The sequence below is a fragment of the Diaphorina citri genome, unplaced genomic scaffold (assembly GCF_000475195.1).
Source record: "Diaphorina citri unplaced genomic scaffold, Diaci psyllid genome assembly version 1.1 scaffold210, whole genome shotgun sequence".
Classification (NCBI taxonomy): Eukaryota; Metazoa; Arthropoda; class Insecta; order Hemiptera; family Psyllidae; genus Diaphorina; species Diaphorina citri.
The window spans coordinates 137,584-160,468 of record NW_007377647.1 but is presented as its reverse complement, the minus strand read 5'-3'; the positions used below and the strand labels follow the sequence as shown (position 1 = coordinate 160,468).

Below are 22,885 nucleotides of genomic sequence, written 5' to 3'. Positions count from 1 at the left end.
TTGTTCTCTCAGAATGGTACTTGGGCAGAAGTCATGTCCATGGAATATTGCTACCAAAGGAACTGGCACAAATGAGCAGTGACCAGTGTTGTTATAGGGTTAGGTTAAACGCAAGAAAGAGTTTTCACAATTAGAGCAGTGATTAGTGTTATTATAGGCTTAGGTTAAATACAAAAAGAAGCTTTTCTTTTCCACAAATGTGACTTCTGCATAATTACCCTCAGAATGACTAACTCTCCTATCCTATCCTCCTCTCTTTTGAAATTCCATGCCTTGGCTAGAATTGAAGTCTTTATCTCTTCGCCACCAAGTCATAGCTTTCAATTCGGTAATTATGCAGAAGTCATGTCCGTGGAAAAGAAAAGGTCCTTTTTGTATTTAACCTAACCCTATAATAACACTAATCACTGCTCTAATTGTGAAAACTCTTCTTGCATTTAAACTAACCCTATAATAACACTGGTCACTGCTTGTTTGTGCCAGTTCCTTTGGTAGCAATATTCCATGAACATGACTTCTGCACAAGTACCTTCAATTCTGATCAATGTACTTACTTGACAATTGATATTATCCATGGTTCTTAACTACCTATTTATCTAAAAAGTGTAGGTAATACTGAAATCAGGTAGAAATGAATTCATAAACATTTTATGCAACTTCTTGAACATTGTAATTTTGATATATTTTATATAGTTATATGATTTAAATACCAATGAAATATGTACAATTTGTAGATTATTCAAAATAATAAATACTAAGTATATTTTATAATTAACAAGGAAGAAAGTAGACACCATTATAACAGGAATACTAACCTTAATCTTAATTGAACTAAACAAATTGTATTTAACTACATGTTAAAATGTCATTCCACTTTCAGTATGTGGTTCTTATCATTACTTACAAGACTGAATACTTTGAAAAGAATATATAATGTATTTTCAATACTATTCAGAATCAGCAACAATACTATTCAGAGTCAGCAACCACCCAATCTGTCATGTTCAGGATTGAAAAGGGAAAAGGTGTTTATTAAGTCAAGCATAAATAAATTTATAGTTTTGAACTATTTAATAGAAATCTGAAGAAATGGTTAATTAATGAGGACCACTTGTTGACGTTCACGTTGAATGAGTCGGCGTACTCGATGCCTGAAACCAGCAAGGTGTGAGTGAAAACCGGCGCAACTACCAGCACCGAATGAACCCTGGGATTTCCGACCTTTGCCCTGTATGCAGTAGTAGAATAGAATAGAATATACCTTGTTTATCCTGCCCGAATAGGACTGAAAAGTCCCTTTACCCCAGCAGTCTAAACAAGGTCTCATATATTTGATGGGTTAAAGAATAATACATGTATCAGTCCATTAAAATTATCGGTGACTAAATCAGCAAGATGTGTAGAAAGCTAGAAAGTATAGAAACCGGTGACTTAGTATTGCAACGAAGTAGTAAACACCGGTGAATATTAGAACTATTCTTTTCTACCGAATTCGAGACACATGAAGGTTATTAATGGCCGATCTTACCACGGAGAGGTGACACAGCGTAAACTCTGCAAAACTCTCTGTGACTAAGATCGGGCATAAAACCGGTCTTACCTACCATTAATGAAAGATCAGAACTCTGGACAAATGAAGGTTATCAGAACTGGTCTTTCATACCAAATTGGAGACAAATGAAGGTTATCGAAGCTCGTCTTACCATTCATGAAAGGTCGGAATTCTGGGCAAATAAAGGAGCTGCCCGCATACGCCCCGTCCACATGTAGCCACACATCGAACTCTTTGGCCACGGGTCCTATTTCGGCCAGGTTGTCGAAGGAACAGCAAGACGTGGTGCCCAGCGTTGTGGACACGAAGAACGGAATGTAGCCCATGGTCTCGTCCTGTTGCATTACCTGCAAAGAAAGATTTTTTTTTTTATCAAGACATGCAGATCATTGCAGATGTAGTCTAGTGGCTATGTACGAATTCGGTGCAAAGAAAAAAAGAAACATCAGTTTAGACTCCTTCGTTTCACTTTGGGACGGCTCCAAAAAAGGTCATGTACGAATTTGATGCATGGTGAGGCACCTATCAATTTGGTGTCCCAATACCTGCCCTGATGATCAGATATTTTCACCCTCCAAGATTACCCGCAACAGCAAGACGTGGTGCCCAGCGTTGTGGACACGAAGAACGGAATGTAGCCCATGGTTTCGTCCTGTTGCATTACCTGCAAAGAAAGATTTTTTTTTTATATCAAGACATGCAGATTATTGCAGATGTAGTCTAGTGGCTATGTACGAATTCGGTGCAAAGAAAAAAAGAAACTTATCAGTTTAGACCCCTTCGTTTCACTTTGGGACGGCTCCAAAAAAGGTCATGTACAAATTTGGTGCATGGTGATGTACCTATCAATTTGGTGTCCCAATACCTGCCCTGATGATCAGATATTTTCACCCTCCAAGATTACCCGCAATATATTTAGACCTGCCTCGGTGGCTTAGTGGTCAAGATGCTCGCCTGGTAAACAGGAGGGCGCGGATTCGATCCCAGCCGAAACATCATGGAATTTTATCCTCATTTATTTGAGAATTTGACCACAACAATGGAGCTCTTAGGGCTAGGTGGTAGAGAACGCCTCCGGCGTTAACCTCGCCTCTCTTCATGTGGTATGAGAGATGACTAATCTTCTTCCCTTCTTGGAAACAACTCTGACAAACTAAGGCCGGACATTCACTATCAGTTAAACCTGATAGGTACCTACACCTGAACAGGTGCGTCTGTCAGATCTACCTCATAGTGTATGGCAGCTATAATAAGTCTCTCAGGCGACCTGTCAGGTCCACCTGATAATGAATGGCAGCAATAATAAGTTACCAGGCGACCTGTCAGGTCTATCTCATAGTGAATGGCCGGCCTAAAATATTCCCAGAATGCTTCAGTTCTTCTTCTTTGAGTTGCTCTTTTCTAGAAGGTTGAATCAACACCATCACGGCAATGTGATCTCGGTTTCTTGCTGCTCTGAAAAGTAATGTTCCCAAATTCCTCACCTGTCGTAATGTCGCTCCTCGCAAACTATTCTTATCGTCGGGTTCCAAAATTTTAAGCCGCACAAACGCCATCATGGCGGCTTTCTCGACGCAAGAGTGCGCCTCCTTAGAGCAGTAAGCCATCAGTTTGGACAGAAGGACACCTTCGTCAACAAACGGGTGGATTTTCTTTTGGCCTCTTGTAAGGACTATAATGTTCTGGACGCTCTTGTATTGTAATGTTGTAACGACTACTTATTGTACATAATTGTAATGAGCTTATAAAGGTGAACTTTTGAAGAGAACAATATTACAAGTCACAACTGCATTGAGTGGTACGAGTATTTATGAGTAGTGTACCATTATGAAAGGTATTACCGCCCTATTTTCTTCTACCATTTGAAAAGACGAATAATTACGGTAGAAAGAGGACGGTTAGAAGAGGTTTTCATGCTATAGTAACCCACTTCTATGTGTGCTAGTACAAATAGAAATACAACTAATTCATGAACTTTCCATGCATATGAATTTTCTACACACGCGGTATAAAGGCAAACTTTACCTGTATAACTCCTCCGCCTAAACTCTGAGGCTGATTAGCAGGGGTCATATAATCTTCTATGTTCATATCAATATCGTTAGGTGTTGTAGCGTTTTTGCCTTGCGGAGGGTACATGAGGAACTTTTCTGGCAAACCAATTGCCTTACCTGAAAGAGAAGACAATGGAATCCTTGAAAATTTTGAATTTAATGAAGAATAGAATAGAATACCTCCTGTTTATACTGCCAGAATGAGACTGAAAAGTCCCTTTACCCCCGCAGTCTAAACAAGGTCTTGTGTATGTTTATCTGAGGAATGAAAGGCTTTTGAATTTGAAGAAAGAATTCTTCGACCTCTTGAGTCCTTTACTAGTGATTCACTGAACTGAAGAGCTTGTTCAGCAAAAGGTCCCTTACAGGGCCCCCCGAAGGTCCTATCGGGCTCTTATATGGGACTGACCCTACTGACCTTTTGATAATTATCGCGGAACAAAGAGACAGATGAAAAATTGTCGAAAATTTTCAATCACCAACCTGAGGATTCGAATTTAACCTTGTTACCTACCTGCTCCAGTATTGAAGTAAAGGAGACTTTTTAAAATAATACGAAAATGTCCCGTCTGAAATGTCCAGTGATTTCAAACTTCACGTCATCGTCAGTTTCATTGGTAGAACGTAATCTAGGGACTTCGGGCGAGAAGAGGTGTGAAAAAGCGCTAACACACTTGAATCATTTATCATATTTATACGATACAAATCACTCAACCACGCAAATCTTGACTTTTTTGGAAACGGTTTTTTTGATATAAAAGTCTTTTTTTTTTCTCGCTCTTTTTCTGAATTTTGACGGGGAAAGAAGGGGGACTTTTACCATGAAAAGTGTGTATATCTCCCCAGAAGAGGGTACCTACATCTTGTTTATACTGCCAGCATAGGACTGACAAGTCCCTTTTAAACATAAAATACTTGTATGAGTGCAAAAAGGTTCAGTTTGTATAATACATGCTATAGTACAATTTTGTACAAGACACTATTGCCTAGTAATGCCTAGCCCTGTAAATAGTCCTTGTTAAAATAATGGTACGATTTTATTACTTTTCGTTATAGAGTATTTTGAACAAAAATTTGGAGATGAAAAACGAAATTATAATAGGTAATAACAATATAAATACATACTTTTATTACTTATATATTTTTAAAATAAAAAAGTAAAAATTGACAGAATAGGAATCCTATTGTCACCATAATAACAAGTTTTAAGCTAATATTTCCAGTAAAAGTGGCCCGTAAACAATAGAAACATGTAAAAATAACCATTTCAACCAGTCCTGTTCCAAGTCAATTTTTTCCATCATCTTCCTGGGAACCACTGACGAGAGAGTCTTTCCCTGAACCCAACCCGCTATTACCCGGGTTATAGGGCTCTGGATATGGTGGATAAGGATAGGGATTAGGGTAGGGGTTAGGGTTAGGGCCGTACGGGTTATAAGGGTTAGGGCCGTACGGGTTATCCACACAAGGTCCAACAGAAGACGTTATATCCCTGAACCCCACCTGGCGCAAATTACGGGCAAACGTGGAAAATCTGTCCGCTTGCAGCATTCGGCCGGAGCAGAGTCTATCTTCATACAGCCGCACACAGGTATCGTGGGTGTTGATTGACGCGACGCGATCTTCTAGACGCGGCAGATTTTGACACGAGTTGCCTTCCAGGTAGAGACGGCGGCCCAGGTGCTCTGACCCGGCGTAGAGGGTGACGCGGTAGCTGAGACCGATGTGGCCGTGACAGGCGGCCAGGAGAGCGCAGTACGCGAGGAGAAATGGTTGTACGGTTGGTTGCATTTTAGAGCGGGACTCAGACACGGTGACGGGCAGGTTAATTATCACTCACGCACTCCGATGGCGTATTAGGGATATGTAAATCACTTGCCGAGAGATGAAGAGACTAAGCAACAGATGGGAGCTGAACGACTGGGAGGAGTTGACACACCATAGCGTTCTCTGGAGGCAGTAATTATCGCAGGTAACAATTTAGTACCGTTTAGTAAACAATAAGTACCGTTGAAACAACTGATTAGTACGGTTGAGTTTTGAAAAATGGGTCTTAGAAGACCAAAAGAAAATAGTTAATCACAAAACTATGAGTATGTTTCAAAGAAAATTTGTCACTAAGATACTTCTCACATTCTACTTGTCCATATCTCGAATCGAATGAACATTGTCCATTTTCCACTCTGACAATCTTTTTATAATAAAACTGAAATAATGCTGTCATTATCTGTCATACGTCATACCTATGTATGAGTAACCTCCCCACTGTTTTATTGTTTAGTTAGATGTTCATATGCTGGTACTTTGAGGTTTTTAGTGGAAAATTGAACAGATTTTTAGAAATATTGGATGTTTAATTAGTCACTTGTCAATTAGTGAAGGTAAATCTATGCGAAAACTATAGCTACAGCAACCTCCCCACTGTTTTATTGTTTAGTTAGATGTTCATATGCTGGTACTTTGAGGTTTTTAGTGGAAAATTGAACAGATTTTTAGAAACATTGGATGTTTAATTAGTCACTTGTCAATTAGTGAAGGTAAATCTATGCGAAAACTATAGCTACAGATATACAGGGAATGGTTCTGAAATGAAACAAGCAAGACATTGGACGTAAGAAATCCCCAACAAAGACAAGTGGCTGCGACTTTTACGAACTGTGAAAATAAAGAGTAACTGGGTATAAAATATTTAAGTGGAAGAATAAAAAAAGGCTTTGAATTTTTCCAAGTGTATAAATTCATTGAAGATGTAAAAGGAAAGTAGGAATTACTTAAAGAAAATCTTGGGCTTGGAAACACGTGCAACAAAACAGGTATTAGGTATGTTTCAGACGTTAAAGTCAAAAGAAAAAAAAAAGGAAGAAAGCAAAGAACTCCAAAGAAGTGAGAAACATACTGTAAAGGAGGCCTCAAAGGATGCTCTTAAGATGGTCTCGAGAAACCTTTACACACATTAGGTCCATTATATCCAAAATGGTTTTTGCCTTGCGGAGGGTACATGAGGAACTTTTCTGGCAAACCAATTGCCTTACCTGAAAGAGAAGACAATGGAATCCTTGAAAAAATTGAATTTCTTGAAGAATAGAATAGAATACCTCCGGTTTATACTGCCAGAATGAGACTGAAAAGTCCCTTTATCCCTGCAGTCTAAACAAGGTTTTGTGTATGTTTATGACACAGAACAAATTCAGCAATCACAATGAGCGAGCAGCACAAATCAGTAATGAAGGTCTTTCTGTTTGTGTTAAAATGGTCAAATGGAATAGATCAGTTGTCCCGTTATTCCAAATAATTAAAGCCTCGTTCCTCAGTTTTTTTTTACGAAGTAAGTAGGTATTTCTGGGTAAACTCTTTGATGACTATATCTTACCTAACCAGTCTAAAACGATGGTCTCCAATTCGGTACATGAAGGACTTGCCGCCTGAAATCACACAAATGATATTGGGTTATTCACAAATGAGCTGAAATGAGCAATAGAAATAATTAGTAGACTCGTTGAGATAGTATTGTATAGCATCGTCAATTCGGGGATATGGAGACCACTCATTAGAGTCTCTTCTTACTTACCCAAGAGAAGCCAATACAGCCTATGGCGTCCGACAACATATCTGCCAATACAGATGGATAAGAGTTTCCAGAGGGAAAGTACGCGTGAAACCTGGGGTGTTGCCAGTGTGTCACCTGATGAGACAGAAAGTGAAACAGCAGAACCATTAGCGAAGGTTTCACCAATAGAAGGATAGGTCAGAGAGTGAAACATGAAAGTTGTTAAGAAGGTTTCGTCATTAGAATAGATTGGTGAGGGACAAAAATCTGAGTTTTTTTTTAAGAGTTTGACAGAGGGAACTGTAACTGCTATGGTCTTATCGGCCCGAAATCGAAGAGAGAGGAAATGAAACAAGCAAGACATTGGACGTAAGAAATCCCCAACAAAGACAAGTGGCTGCGACTTTTACGAACTGTGAAAATAAAGAGTAGCTGGGTATAAAAGATTTAAGTGGAAGAATAAAAAAAGGCTTTGAATTTTTCCAAGTGTATAAATTCATTGAAGATGTAAAAGGAAAGTAGGAATTAAAATCTTGGGCTTGGAAACACGTGCAACAAAACAGGTATTAGATATGTTTCAGACGTTAAAGTCAAAAGAAAAAAAAAAAAAGAAGAAAGCGAAGAAGTGAGAAACATACTGTAAAGGAGGCCCCAAAGGATGCTCTTAAGATGGTCTCGAGAAACCTTTACACACATTAGGTCCATTATATCCAACATGGAAAGGAAAAAGATACATGGATCAAAGAAGGTATACAGATGAAAAAAAAGATTTTCAGATGTTGGGGATGAGGAGGATATTTTCGTATCATTTGTTCAATATTTTCGTATCATTTGAGTTTTTGCACGGAGGTCATAAAGTCATAAATGATAGAGATTATTTCGTGTTCAGATCAAACAATGTCATTGAACGGCATTGACAAGCAGACACACCATTTTGAGTGAAATTTGGTGTGATTTATCAGAGCTTTGTGCTTAATATAAAACTGAGCAAACTGCAACTTTTGACCGAACTAATGGTGACAATCTTTTCAACGCTTCGGCTGTAATAGACCATTTATGACATGACATAGGCCATAGCTCATAGGACGTAATGACCTTGTAAATATCAATTCTCATAATTTATTGTAGACTTGTAGTGCCCCATGAACCTCCCAGTCGAGTCGGTTGATAATGAAAAATATAAGTACGAGTACCTAATACCACCCTACTAAAAATTAAAAACACAAATGGGCTCAGAATCCATTTTACACCTTCTTTTGTGTATATACCCTTGCAATATTGTAATCTATAATATTTATTATTGATGCAAATAAACAAATTACAATTACAAATTACAATAATTACAATTAAGAATGTAAAATTAAACGCTATCGTCTTTACCCCTAGATATAGTATTTTAATTTTACTGAAATTAATTTTTTGTACTTGGAAGAAGAGAACTTTACATTTCCATATTTCTTGACTTTGAAATTTTGGACCAATTCCAGCACTTCCTCACTTCCTTGTTGTCCCCAATATGCATAGATGTTAATTAAATAATTAGTTTTAATTTTCATGCAACTTTTATCTGTGTTACAGGACAGTGAGGTATTCATAACAAGGACAATTAAAGTTTATCCAGGGAGCTTTCACCTTCTTCTCTCTCAACTTCCAACTCAAGCATCAAATAATGATAATAATAAATTGTGGAATTTGAGTCGAATTGAGAAAGAGAGAGAGAGAGAGGGAGAGACAGAGAAAGGGAAAGAAGGAGGGAGAAATATAATAATCAAAAGCTAAGTCAAGTCTTACATGACAATGGCGAGAAAGAGGAAAGGGAGAGAGAGAGATAGCAAAAAAGGCATCAAAATGCCACCGGGCGCCAAGAATCTAATGTGAAGGAATTTTTGGAAACAGGGATGAAATCAGAAGGAGAGGGGGAAATATTCAGTTTGGCCCCTCTTTTTCTCTCGATAAGGGGGGGGGGGAGTGGTTAAATTTGGTCCCTCCTTTCTTTCCTACCTCAATCCAACGGGTTGATTCAATCAAGCTGAAATTGTAATTAATTGTAAAGTTAGCCAGCCTGTGGCTATCTATTCAAATAGAAAGCAAACTAACTAATCAAATTATCTACTTGCCAGCCTGGTTAGCTTAGTTGGTAGTGCGTCTGCCTTGTGAGCGCTAGGCCGCGGGTTCGATTCCCGCCCGGGGTGGATTTTATCCTGATGGGATAATGTTCGTTCTCGGAACGGCTGGCTTTTTCCTATCCTGTCTTCCTTCTCTCTTCGATTTCGGGACGATAAGACCATAGCAGTTACAGTTCCCTCTGTCAAACATCTTAAAAAAAAAAAAAATGTAAAGTTGCCTAAGGGAAGGCAGGCAATTTAATCGTGTTATACATACTTTGTTTGATTGGTTATTAATTTCTGTTGACCTTGATTATCAGGGGCGGACGTGGTAAAAAGTTATTGCTTTCCATTACAATAGGGTTGTTTGTCATTTATTTATTAATGTAGGGTATGTTGTATGTAGGTAATAGGTATGCTAAAATTTGATAACACCTATGACCTACAGTAAAAAAAAAGACCTACAGTAAAAAAAAAAAAAAAAAAAAAAAAAAAAAAAACTATGATGGGCGTTCTAAAAAATAATCTGTATCTCGCGAATAGCATACACCCAGAAGTAGGGTAATTCTCAGAGTGGCAAATTCCATTTATCCTCTCTCCATACCATCCAGAATTTCGATCACCCCCTCCTAAACGGTTGCCTGGTAACAAAGATGATGGAAAGTCGTCCTTCTGAATCAATTCCCTCTGTATTCGGTTGTCAGGAGGAGGGGGGGGGGAGGAATTTAGCAAGTAATTAAAACCGGAAGGGAGGGAGAATCCTTCCCCTCCCTCCCTCCATTTCTCTGAGGAATGAAAGGCTTTTGAATTTGAAGAAAGAATTCTTCGACCTCTTGAGTCCTTTACTAGTGATTCACTGAACTGAAGAGCTTGTTCAGCAAAAGGTCCCTTACAGGGCCCCCCGAAGGTCCTATCGGGCTCTTATATGGGACTGACCCTACTGACCTTTTGATAATTATCGCGGAACAAAGAGACAGATGAAAAATTGTCGAAAATTTTCAATCACCAACCTGAGGATTCGAATTTAACCTTGTTACCTACCTGCTCCAGTATTGAAGTAAAGGAGACTTTTTAAAATAATACGAAAATGTCCCGTCTGAAATGTCCAGTGATTTCAAACTTCACGTCATCGTCAGTTTCATTGGTAGAACGTAATCTAGGGACTTCGGGCGAGAAGAGGTGTGAAAAAGCGCTAACACACTTGAATCATTTATCATATTTATACGATACAAATCACTCAACCACGCAAATCTTGACTTTTTTGGAAACGGTTTTTTTGATATAAAAGTCTTTTTTTTTTTCTCGCTCTTTTTCTGAATTTTGACGGGGAAAGAAGGGGGACTTTTACCATGAAAAGTGTGTATATCTCCCCAGAAGAGGGTACCTACATCTTGTTTATACTGCCAGCATAGGACTGACAAGTCCCTTTTAAACATAAAATACTTGTATGAGTGCAAAAAGGTTCAGTTTGTATAATAAGTATCTATTTCTACCTCTAAGAACTTAGGTTTGAAACTAAAAAGAATTTCTATAAATCCGCCTGCGAATAATTCCATACAAAACGAAGATTAGATATAACAGATAGGTACGTAATATACCTTTCTACAATGTAGATATAAAACATGAATAACATAAATAAAATGTAGAATTACAAAAGCTTGTGTGGGCTACGGCTGAGTGTAGGTTGCATTATTTTGGACGGGACACAAAACGTCTCGGTTCTTTGATTAAAAGGCTTTCCAAATATTTTAATCTTGCCTTAATCTCAGCACGCTTTCCTCATGTACTGATGTCCATACAAAACTCGAAAACTTAGTCCAGCCAAAGTGCACAAAAAGTTGTCAGTCAGTGAGAACAATCAAGAACGTCTTGAAAATTGGCATACGTGTTTCATGCATAGTCCATACAAATACGAATTTCAGAATTTAGGACAGTCAAATTACATAAAATAATGTCAATCGAGGGATCATGAAATTCTTGATAATCAGCATGGATGTTTCTTAGTCTTTCCTCATGTACTGATGTCCATACAAAACTCGAAAACTTAGTCCAGCCAAAGTGCACAAAAAGTTGTCAGTCAGTGAGAACAATCAGGAACGTCTTGAAAATTGGCATACGTGTTTCATACATAGTCCATACAAATACGAATTTCAGAATTTAGGACAGTCAAATCACATAAAATAATGCCAATCGAGGGATCATGAAAGTCTTGATAATCAGCATGGATGTTTGATTTTTCTTCTAACACTACCTATAATAATTTCAAATTTACGGACTTGGACAAAGTCTCCTATTGGGAATTTTCAAGTATTCTATTTTCAAGTGTAATTCTGATCCTATAATAATTTCAAATTTACGGACTTGGACAAAGTCTCCTATTGGGAATTTTCAAGTATTCTATTTTCAAGTGTAATTCTGATCATAATATTGTCTAATTTGACTGGACTAATGAATAGTAAAGAATATACGTACAACAGGTCCATGAAATGAAATGTTTAGAACGGTGAACAAATGTCTTTATATCTACTTAAGTATTCGTCTCTCTCTTCCTCTCCACCCCTTCGTCTCCATCTAAATCTCTCCCTCTTTCTCTCCCTCACACTCTAGCTCACTCTTCCTCTTCTTGGTCTGGATTTGTCCTGGCTGCCAGTTGGGATCGAGGAGAAAAATAACTATGATAGAACTTTTTTCAGGAAAATTCATAGAAATAAAGTAGGGTTTAAGTTTGAACTTGGCCAATTGGCAAAAATGGTTCCCTTGAGCGGACTGTCACCAACACACGTTACAAAAAAGGGTAAAAGAGAAGTGAATTTGATACCCAGTATAAACTTGAAATGGATTTCTTTAACCCAGTATGTTAATATGTCAGCTTGCTAATCGCTCCACCGCTAAAATTCATGAACGACTTTCCCGGCTCCAAAGAGTGGCTGCTACAGATTTTCAGCAAAATCACCAAGGAGTATTTCAACTCTGTCCGTGAAGTGATTACATCTGTGCAGCGAACCGAGGAAAGTTTGAGGAGATTCAAGAAAATCCGGGAAAAGTCTGGAGGTGATAATTCTAAAAGTGGAGGTGTAGGAGATGAGGAAAAGATTAAGCAACAAATCTCCCTGGATGTTGAACATTATAGAACTGTTGTTCAGAAGACAGGCTTGAATATCAACGATGTTGATAGTTTATCAGAACTAGTTCAAATTGTAGAACGCTCTTTGTCAAAACAGACAGAAGAGTAAAATGGAAAAAACCTTTTTTTAGTGGAAATATGTATCTATTTACTCGTATGTCTATTCATTGTCAATGTATGCTCTTCTGTTACTGCTTTTCCGTCTTCTACCTGTCATCTAATGTTGTCTCGTGCTTTTCAATGTTTAAAATCTATGTATTAGACTATATTGTTCGCTATTCATGTTCCAATGTTATTTCCATGCGTGAATAATACCAATTTAATGTTTATTCTAACAAGTTCCAATGTTTTATAATGTGTTGTGAAATAAATAGATTATTACTATACGTTGAAAATTGAACTTGGCATTTTTATTTTCGCGACTCATATAATATACTTCAATGTGCAGTGTATAAGTTTTATAATGTGTTGTGAAATAAATAGATTATTACTATACGTTGAAAATTGAACTTGGCATTTTTATTTTCGCGACTCATATAATATGCTTCAATGTGCAGTGTATATGTTCATAAATAGAATCGCAATTCTTTGATGTGGGAATATGAATTTGATGTGGAACACACAAAATGCACTTGTTTAAATAGCTGACGGGGATTTTGAAAGCAGAAAGCAATATGAGGATTAGAATTCTCTTCCCGTCAAAACCTTGCACTTTTTTTAAAAAGCCTTGGCACGTGTTGCTAAACTTATTCAAATTTGTTGATCCCAAAGGAACTTATTCAAAATGGATTCCTAGGCCATTGTTGGTTGATTGTCGCTTAAAAGATATTTCAAGTTCAAATGGTACTACCTACCCAGACGGCACACACGCTTATCTAACTTATCTTGGCTTTGGATGAGTTTTGCATTTCGAAAGGGTTAATAATAAAAGATGTATAGAAAATGATGTTTAATCAGATAAGTAGGAAGAAGACCGCATGGGAAATTGGCAAACACGATCGAAGAAATGAATGTTTATATCAAAAAGAAGAAACAGTTGAAGTTACAAAAGCAAGTTCTTACAAACATAAGACACATTGAACATTCAATGAAGGTTTTAAATCAATTGCACAACTGTGATGATGAGACGATTATTCTGGAGAGAATACTTTCTGAAATCACTTTCATTCAGTTCCATATCAATGCGTGCAAAGATAAGCCAGAGTTTGAAAAGATCAGCAGCAATTGGGAATCTTTGAAGCAATGTCTACTAACCAAAATCCAAAATCTTCTACTGAGAGTGTATAATAACCGGGAAAGTAGCAAAGTATCGTGTTTCATTATAGCCCTGGTAAATTTAACTGACGTTACACATGTAGAGAAACTGATCAATAAAGAAATACTTGCTCCCTTGTTTGATGAATTGATTAATGAAGAATCATTAGCTTCTGACCCAAGATCCCTGGAAGGTTTATTTGCTCGTGTTTTATCCCACGTTGATAGTTTCAAGCAAATCTTTGGTGCTATTGAAATTGATTCATTCAACTTACTCGTTAACTGCATGATTCCACAAGTACTGAAACGATTTACACTGTATGTGAAATCAATTTTTGCTCCTGGTAATGCTGACATGTTTCATCGTCGCTACAAGGAGAGCACTCAATTTCTTGATCAGCTGGAGGATCGTTGTAATGATTGGCAAAGTGTAAAGAAAGTTCGGGACTGTGAGGAATATAAACAGTTTATCAATAGCTGGAATGTAACGGTCTATTTTCAGTTGAGATTTCAAAATATAGCTGGAAAAGTTGAGACGTCTCTTGCAATATTACCAGGATCAGACTTCAAGGTAGATAAGAACAAACCTTGCAAGTTAGCTGCAGTGAAGCAGACTTGGGAATGTATTGAAATGTGCTGGAGTGACCAAGTGTTCCTACCACCAATAGTACGTCGCTTGTGGAAATTAACTTTGCAGATCATATCACGTTTCTGTACGTTTTGTGATGAAACTATGAAAGATGATTGGCCCAAAACGGACGTCAACATTCAGAAAACATTGTTCCTGGTATGCTTAAACAATGACATACAATGGTTGAGGTCCAAACTTTCATCGTTGGTGGATGTTGTATCTCAAAAGATAATACTTTCTGAGCAGAAGAGAAAATGTCTCCAGGATAGTCTTGAGGAAAGCTTGGTTGTATTGAGTGGAAAAGTAACTCTCATTGAAGAGAAAATCATCGATCATGTTGCCAAGGAAAGTTTGGCACACATCCGATCTGTCAATGATATTCCACGTCATTTCAGAATGATTTTTTTTTAGAGGTTTGACAGAGGGAACTGTAACTGCTATGGTCTTATCGTCCCGAAATCGAAGAGATTTTTTTTTTTTTTTAGACAGGATAGAAGAAAGCCAGCCGTTCCGAGAACGAACATTATCCCATCAGGATAAAATCCGCCCCGGGCGGGAATCAAACTCGCGGCCTAGCGCTTACAAGGCAGACGCACTACCAACTAAGCTAATTAGGCTGGCGAAAATCTGAGTTTAACTTGGTTCTTGTTTGAGGAAGGTGACTAGGCTAGGGTCCATGGTCTATTTTCGCCGTTGTAGACGCGCACTTAATATTCTGTACATCAAGGGTGGGGTGGTAGAGAATGCCTTAGGCATTAACCCCACCCTTGATCAAACTTTATTTTGTATTTATATTGTACCATCTGTATCTGTAAATAAAGTTTGATCCAATTGTATAATAATTGTATAATAATAAGAGCTTGTTCAGCAAAAGGTCCCTTACAGGGCCCCCAAAGGTCGTATTGGGCTCTTAAATGAGACTTACCCTACTGACCTTTTGATAATTATCGCGGAACAAAGAGACAGATGAAAAATTTGTCGAAAATTTTCAATCACCAACCTGAGGATCCGAATTTAACCTTGTTACCTGCTCCAGTATTGAAGTAAAGTAGACTTTTTAAAATAATACGAAAATGTCACGTCTGAAATGTCCAGTGATTTCAAACTTCACGTCATCGTCAGTTTCATTGGTAGAACGTAATCTAGGGACTTTGGGCGAGAAGAGGTGTGATAAAGCGCTAACACACTTGAATCATTTATCATATTTATACGATACAAATCACTCAACCACGCAAATCTTGACTTTTTTTGGAAACGGTTTTTTGATATAAAAGTCTTTTTTTATTCTTCTCGCTTTTTTCTGAATTTCGACCAAAGAAGGGGGACTTTTACCATGAAAAGTGTGTATATCTCCCCAGAAGAGGGTACCTACATCTTGTTTATACTGCCAGCACAGGACTGACAAGTCCCTTTTAAACATAAAATACTTGTATGAGTGCAAATAGGTTCAGTTTGAATAATGAGTATCTATTTCTACCTCTAAGAACTTAGGTTTGAAACTAAAAAGAATTTCTATAAATCCGCCTGCGAATAATTCCATACAAAACGAAGATTAGATATAACAGATAGGTACGTAATATACCTTTCTACAATGTAGATATAAAACATGAATAACATAAATAAAATGTAGAATTACAAAAGCTTGTGTGGGCTACGGCTGAGTGTAGGTTGCATTATTTTGGACGGGACACAAAACGTCTCGGTTCTTTGATTAAAAGGCTTTCCAAATATTTTAATCTTGCCTTAATCTCAGCACGCTTTCCTCATAACTGATTAGTACGGTTGAGTTTTGAAAAATGGGTCTTAGAAGACCAAAAGAAAATAGTTAATCACAAAACTATGAGTATGTTTCAAAGAAAATTTGTCACTAAGATACTTCTCACATTCTACTTGTCCATATCTCGACTCGAATGAACATTGTCCATTTTCCACTCTGACAATCTTTTTATAATAAAACTGAAATAATGCTGTCATTATCTGTCATACGTCATACCTATGTATGAGTAACCTCCCCACTGTTTTATTGTTTAGTTAGATGTTCATATGCTGGTACTTTGAGGTTTTTAGTGGAAAATTGAACAGATTTTTAGAAACATTGGATGTTTAATTAGTCACTTGTCAATTAGTGAAGGTAAATCTATGCGAAAACTATAGCTACAGATATACAGGGAATGGTTCTGAAATGAAACAAGCAAGACATTGGACGTAAGAAATCCCCAACAAAGACAAGTGGCTGCGACTTTTACGAACTGTGAAAATAAAGAGTAACTGGGTATAAAATATTTAAGTGGAAGAATAAAAAAAGGCTTTGAATTTTTCCAAGTGTATAAATTCATTGAAGATGTAAAAGGAAAGTAGGAATTACTTAAAGAAAATCTTGGGCTTGGAAACACGTGCAACAAAACAGGTATTAGGTATGTTTCAGACGTTAAAGTCAAAAGAAAGAAAGAAAGAAGAAAGCAAAGAAGTGAGAAACATACTGTAAAGGAGGCCCCAAAGGATGCTCTTAAGATGGTCTCGAGAAACCTTTACACACATTAGGTCCATTATATCCAAAATGGAAAGGAAAAAGATACATGGATCAAAGAAGGTATATCAAAGATGAAGAAAAAGATTTTCAGATGTTGGGGATGAGGAGGATATTTTCGTATCATTTGTTCAATATTTTTTGGTCTGAGTTTTTGCACGGAGGTCATAAAGTCACGGCAGTGCAATAGTCCTAAACTAAAATGGACGCGGCACATTAGGGATCAGGAAGAGACCGCCTTAACATAAAGTCATAAATGATACAGGTTATTTCGTGTTCAGATCAAACAATGTCATTGAACGGCATTGACAAGCAGACACACCGTTTTGAGTGAAATTTGGTGTGATTTATCAGAGCTTTGTGCTTAATATAAAACTGAGCAAACTGCACCTATTGACAGAACTAATGGTGACAATCTTTTCAACGCTTCGGCTGTAATATACCATTTAGAAACATGACATAGGTGTGATTTATCAGAGCTTTGTGCTTAATATAAAACTGAGCAAACTGCACCTATTGACAGAACTAATGGTGACAATCTTTTCAACGCTTCTGCTGTAATAGACCATTTAGAAACATGACATAGGTCATAGCTGATAGGACGTAATGACCTTGTAAATATCAATTCTCATAATTTATTGTAGACTTGTAGTGCCCCATAAACCTCCCAGTCAAGTCGGTTGACTATATTGTGCAACACAATAATTACAATTTAATTACAATTAAGAATGTAAAATTAAAAGCTATCGTCTTTACCCCTAGATATAGTATTTTAATTTTACTGAAATTAATTTTTTGCACTCACAGGAAGAGAACTTTACATTTCCATATTTCTTGACTTTGGAAATTTTGGACCAATTCCAGCACTTCCTCACTTCCTTGTTGTCCCCAATATGCATAGATGTTAATTAAATAATTAGTTTTAATTTTTATGCAACTTTTATCTGTGTTACAGGACAGTGAGGTATTCATAACAAGAACAATTAAAGTTTATCCAGGGAGCTTTCATCCACTCAGAACTTACCCAAAGTTTACCAGAGTTCCTGTCCCCTTCCTTTAGTTTCTGTACTCAAGGTAAGTTTCTATTTATAGCTAATTTCCCTCTAGCTAGAAGTCGATTTGTTAATCTTGAATACAACAGAAGAAATGATAGCGTACGAAGAGAGAACGGATATATCCTTCGGAAGGAAATTGTATTAGGAGTGCAGGAATTGAATTGAACTGAGGATTGGGTTGATACTGTTGATAGTATTTAGATTGCATTGATAGTGTCATACAGGATACAGGTTGCAAGTCCCAATCAGACTCTGAATAGGGGTCTCATCAGCATTGCGAAAAAGGCTAGAGGATTGCTGTCTGATAAAATGTGTTTCTTCTGTGACTAATAAGAAAAGAGAAGAAGAAACTTGTAAAATGCAAAGAAAAAAGTGAAAAGAACGTGGGAGCTCTCAAAGAGAGTGAAAGGAAAAGGATGGACAAAGAGAATGAAGAAAGAAACGTACAAATACCCAACAAAGCGCTCTTAAAGTCCCTGTCAAATAGTAATTTTTCAAACAGAAACGAATTACGTCAGTGGTAATTTTACACAAATCAATTAATAAAAATGTAATTCTATATTTTCCGACCACAATAAAACAGAAACAATGAGAAATCAGAAAGTCATAAAGGGGATGGGAAGACAAAGAGTTTGGAAGATAAAAGAAATGAGCATTAAATAAGAGGGATGAAAAACTTGGAGGAAAAGGGAGTAGAAAGTGGGAAATGGAATACAATATGAAAATCAAGGGAAATTTAATATGGCGCTCTCGAGAGCTAATTCCTAGTGGAGCAGTTGCAAATGGATAAAAATTATTAATAAATGGGCGATTCCTATGTAAAAAACCAGGTTTACCTTGCCCAATGGAGCAGTTGCAATTGGGTAAAATTTATTAATAAATGGTCGATTCCTACGTAAAAAGTAGTGAAAAATCCAAATCTGAGGTCAAATGGGTAAAAATTATAAATAAATGGTCGATTCCTATGTAAAAATTTGGGAAAAATCCAAATCTGAGGTCAAAACTCCATAACTGTAAAAGGTCGAAAATTCAATTTTTATTTTCCGTTCTAATGAAAGAGTTCAAAGATGTGTGACGTCAGACTTCACGCAGTTGTCTTTTTCGTCCCCTAGGTTAAGCACGCTTGCGGAGGAGCAGAAAGAAATGCGCAGAAACTTAAGCGCCCAAACACATTAATGTGTTGCCTGCGAGGGAGCTTTGCTCGGGACATTTGATGTTACGTCATCGTGTACGGGAGCGTATTTCGTGAGAGTTCAAGATTTACCGGTATTTTTTAAATCGATTTATCTCGGGATCTAGAAGTCGTAGACAAAAAAGAAAAAGGAAAATTCCATTGTTCCTCGTTTTGTCTGCTCTATGTATGTGGCCATGTGCTCCCTGAGGGTATTGGGTTTTATATCGTAGCGTAGGATTGGACAACGCTCTAATTCGATTTCGTTGTGAAAATATTTTGTAGGAATTTTCTCTAAAACTCCACTCTTCGCAGTGTACTTTGTCTTTGTGTGTTACTTGTATTCAGTTTATACACCACACCACACGCTTTTGTTTTTGTGTGTCCACAATTTAAAGTCCCGTTTGCAAAAAAAAAAAAAAAAAAATTGCCTTGTTTTGGGTGTGTCCACCAATTTAAAGTCCCTTTTGCGCAAAATTATAAAACAAAAAAAAAAAAAAAAAACTGCCCAGCAGGTAAACATCACTTGTTGGACTTGTCTTTTTGAGACATTCATTCGAATGTTAATGAATTTTTGAAGAAGAAAAAAATGACATAAAATAGCATTAACTTTACTATTTTGAGAGTAGCTCAAAATGTCAATGGTAGAGCAACATAAAAAAGCCCCTGCGAGCGTCCGAATGCTAGACTCTATCCTGTATAAAGTGAATTTTTAGTAAAGATTAGTCATACCTACCCCCATGTCTGACGTTCTTCTAAATAAAATGTGTATAAAAATGATAGCGTACAGAAAGTGCCCAGTTATCTTCGTAATTATGAAAATACAAGGGCAGACTTGTGGTTGGAGAATAAAAAGGTCGGCGGTTAAACAGCAATTAGCACAAAATTTTCAAATGATTGCTCTACATCCATTTTTTGAGCCGGATTCAAAATTCTCTTCTTTAGGTACTTTGTACTTCCTCAGCCCAGACTAAATGGATAAGACCCTTTGAATGAATAAGGGACCCTTTTTTGGTTAAAATTAAAAACCGTTTCATTTATTATTTTGTATTATCACACACACCGAATTGTTTCTGCAATACTTGACAGTTTCTTTATTTGTGTCACTGATAAGTGAGTCAGTCGATTTTCTTTTTAATGACAGTATCTCTGATAATACTCTTTTGTAGAACACTGCCAAACTGGTCGATCTTGAGAAATAGGTCCTGTTTTATCTCGAATATGAAACTTGATAAAGTTCAGAATTCAGTCACAAGAAACGCAATTGAAATACCTACTCTTGCGCAAGATCAATTTTGCTTTCAGTGTTTCTACGTTTCATTTTATTCAATGCTGTCATCCGTTTAAGTATTGCTTACGTTTTGCCTTTAATTTTCTCCAATAAGCAGAAGTTTACCCCTTTCATAACTTTTTTGAGCTGGTTCATTCTTTAGAAGACTTTTTTGTGGTTCCGGGCATTTGTTAGGTAAGTCTGATTTTATTAACGTTTGAAAAAAAAATGGTAATATCATAAAAAAAAAGAATTGGTTCGATGCTCTTTAGTACAGATAGGTTTACACTGACTTTTATTAAACCAACATTTCCTTTTAATAGCATGACAATTTGCGAAACTCAGGATCATTTTCATACCTGAAAATTTTATTTCTTCTTTAATTCATACAATTCGGTGTGTGATGGATACGTACGTGTACTACTTGCTTCAACAACTTTTTTGTAATCATCACCATGTTTTGCATTATACTTCAATGGAAAAGAAATTGTAATGACTTTCCATTTTAGACATCGAAGATTGTTAGTCAGTATTTATCATAGTATGTACTTACGTTTACCATTTTTAATCTCTTTACCTTTTATAATAAATTTCATTTGTTTGTTTCAGAAATACAAGATGATGATACCAAACTCAGCACCCGGAGACTTTGTTCTCCCGAAATGTCCACAAGAACTTTGTTTCAACGCAGATGAATTCATCAAAGAGTCATTCTCCGTCGACCAATTCCTACAAGATCATAGAAGAAACGCCAACTTGGAAATCATGCGAGATGATCTCGGAATATATTTGAAAACACTGAGATCTGCAATGATTGAACTGATCAACAAGGACTACACTGAGTTTATCAGTTTATCAACCAATCTGATTGACCTGGACAAAAGATTAGACAATATCCAGTCTCCTATTGGTCAACTGTCTGGACACATTCGTCAAACCCATGGGAAATTGGCAAACACGATCGAAGAAATGAATGTTTACATCAAAAAGAAGAAACAGTTGAAGTTACAAAAGCAAGTTCTTACAAACATAAGACACATTGAACATTCAATGAAGGTTTTAAATCAATTGCACAACTGTGATGATGAGACGATTATTCTGGAGAGAATACTTTCTGAAATCACTTTCATTCAGTTCCATATCAATGCGTGCAAAGATAAGCCAGAGTTTGAAAAGATCAGCAGCAATTGGGAATCTTTGAAGCAATGTCTACTAACCAAAATCCAAAATCTTCTACTGAGAGTGTATAATAACCGGGAAAGTAGCAAAGTATCGTGTTTCATTATAGCCCTGGTAAATTTAACTGACGTTACACATGTAGAGAAACTGATCAATAAAGAAATACTTGCTCCCTTGTTTGATGAATTGATTAATGAAGAATCATTAGCTTCTGACCCAAGATCCCTGGAAGGTTTATTTGCTCGTGTTTTATCCCACGTTGATAGTTTCAAGCAAATCTTTGGTGCTATTGAAATTGATTCATTCAACTTACTCGTTAACTGCATGATTCCACAAGTACTGAAACGATTTACACTGTATGTGAAATCAATTTTTGCTCCTGGTAATGCTGACATGTTTCATCGTCGCTACAAGGAGAGCACTCAATTTCTTGATCAGCTGGAGGATCGTTGTAATGATTGGCAAAGTGTAAAGAAAGTTCGGGACTGTGAGGAATATAAACAGTTTATCAATAGCTGGAATGTAACGGTCTATTTTCAGTTGAGATTTCAAAATATAGCTGGAAAAGTTGAGACGTCTCTTGCAATATTACCAGGATCAGACTTCAAGGTAGATAAGAACAAACCTTGCAAGTTAGCTGCAGTGAAGCAGACTTGGGAATGTATTGAAATGTGCTGGAGTGACCAAGTGTTCATGTAACGGTCTATTTTCAGTTGAGATTTCAAAATATAGCTGGAAAAGTTGAGACGTCTCTTGCAATATTACCAGGATCAGACTTCAAAGTAGATAAGAACAAACCTTGCAAGTTAGCTGCAGTGGAGCAGACTTGGGAATGTATTGAAATGTGCTGGAGTGATCAAGTGTTTGTACAACAGGTCCATGAAATGAAATGTTTAGAACGGTGAACAAATGTCTTTATATCTACTTAAGTATTCGTCTCTCTCTTCCTCTCCATCCCTTCGTCTCCCTCTCCCTTTTCTAAATCTCTCCCTCTTTCTCCCCCTCACAATCTAGCTCACTCTTCCTCTTCTTAGTCTGGATTTGTCCTGGCTGCCAGTTAGGATCGAGGAGGAAAATAACTATGATAGAACTCTTTTTCAGGAAAATTCATAAAAATAAAGCAGGGTTAACTTGGCTAATTGACAAAATGGTCTCCTTGAGCGGACTGTCACCAACACACGTTACAAAAAAGGGTAAAAGAGAAGGGAATTTGATACCCAGTATAAACTTGAAATGGATTTCTTTAACCCAGTATGTTAAATTTTGCATTATACTTCAATGGAAAAGAAATTGTAATGACTTTCCATTTTAGACATCGAAGATTGTTAGTCAGTATTTATCATAGTATGTACTTACGTTTACCATTTTTAATCTCTTTACCTTTTATAATAAATTTCATTTGTTTGTTTCAGAAAT

The 22,885-nt window shown here is 36.9% G+C and overlaps 3 protein-coding genes across 3 annotated transcripts in view; 2 read left to right on the top strand and 1 right to left on the bottom strand.

Moving 5' to 3' along the window:
- LOC103506036 (tyrosine decarboxylase-like) overlaps positions 1-7,336 on the bottom strand; it is a 30,598-nt gene extending 23,262 nt beyond the window's left edge. Inside the window, exons 1-5 of the mRNA XM_026821198.1 lie at positions 7,175-7,336; positions 6,977-7,028; positions 3,578-3,723; positions 3,037-3,234; positions 1,704-1,899 (exon numbers count right to left, since the gene is read on the bottom strand). Of these exons, the coding sequence (XP_026676999.1) occupies positions 1,704-1,899; positions 3,037-3,234; positions 3,578-3,723; positions 6,977-7,028; positions 7,175-7,321 (739 nt within the window). The 5' untranslated portion in view covers positions 7,322-7,336. The remainder of the gene's footprint in view (positions 1-1,703; positions 1,900-3,036; positions 3,235-3,577; positions 3,724-6,976; positions 7,029-7,174) is intronic.
- The window catches only part of LOC103506034 (conserved oligomeric Golgi complex subunit 2-like), a 32,623-nt gene extending 10,455 nt beyond the window's left edge, over positions 1-22,168 (top strand). Inside the window, exons 2-3 of the mRNA XM_008470413.3 lie at positions 17,750-17,868; positions 20,900-22,168. Coding sequence (XP_008468635.1) covers positions 20,909-22,168 — 1,260 coding nt within the window. The 5' untranslated portion in view covers positions 17,750-17,868; positions 20,900-20,908. The remainder of the gene's footprint in view (positions 1-17,749; positions 17,869-20,899) is intronic.
- LOC103506035 (conserved oligomeric Golgi complex subunit 2-like) lies at positions 13,389-14,678 on the top strand. Its single transcript, XM_008470414.1, has one exon. The coding sequence runs from the start codon at positions 13,389-13,391 to the stop codon at positions 14,676-14,678; it is 1,290 nt and encodes a 429-aa protein (XP_008468636.1).
- Positions 22,169-22,885: the final 717 nt, after the last annotated feature.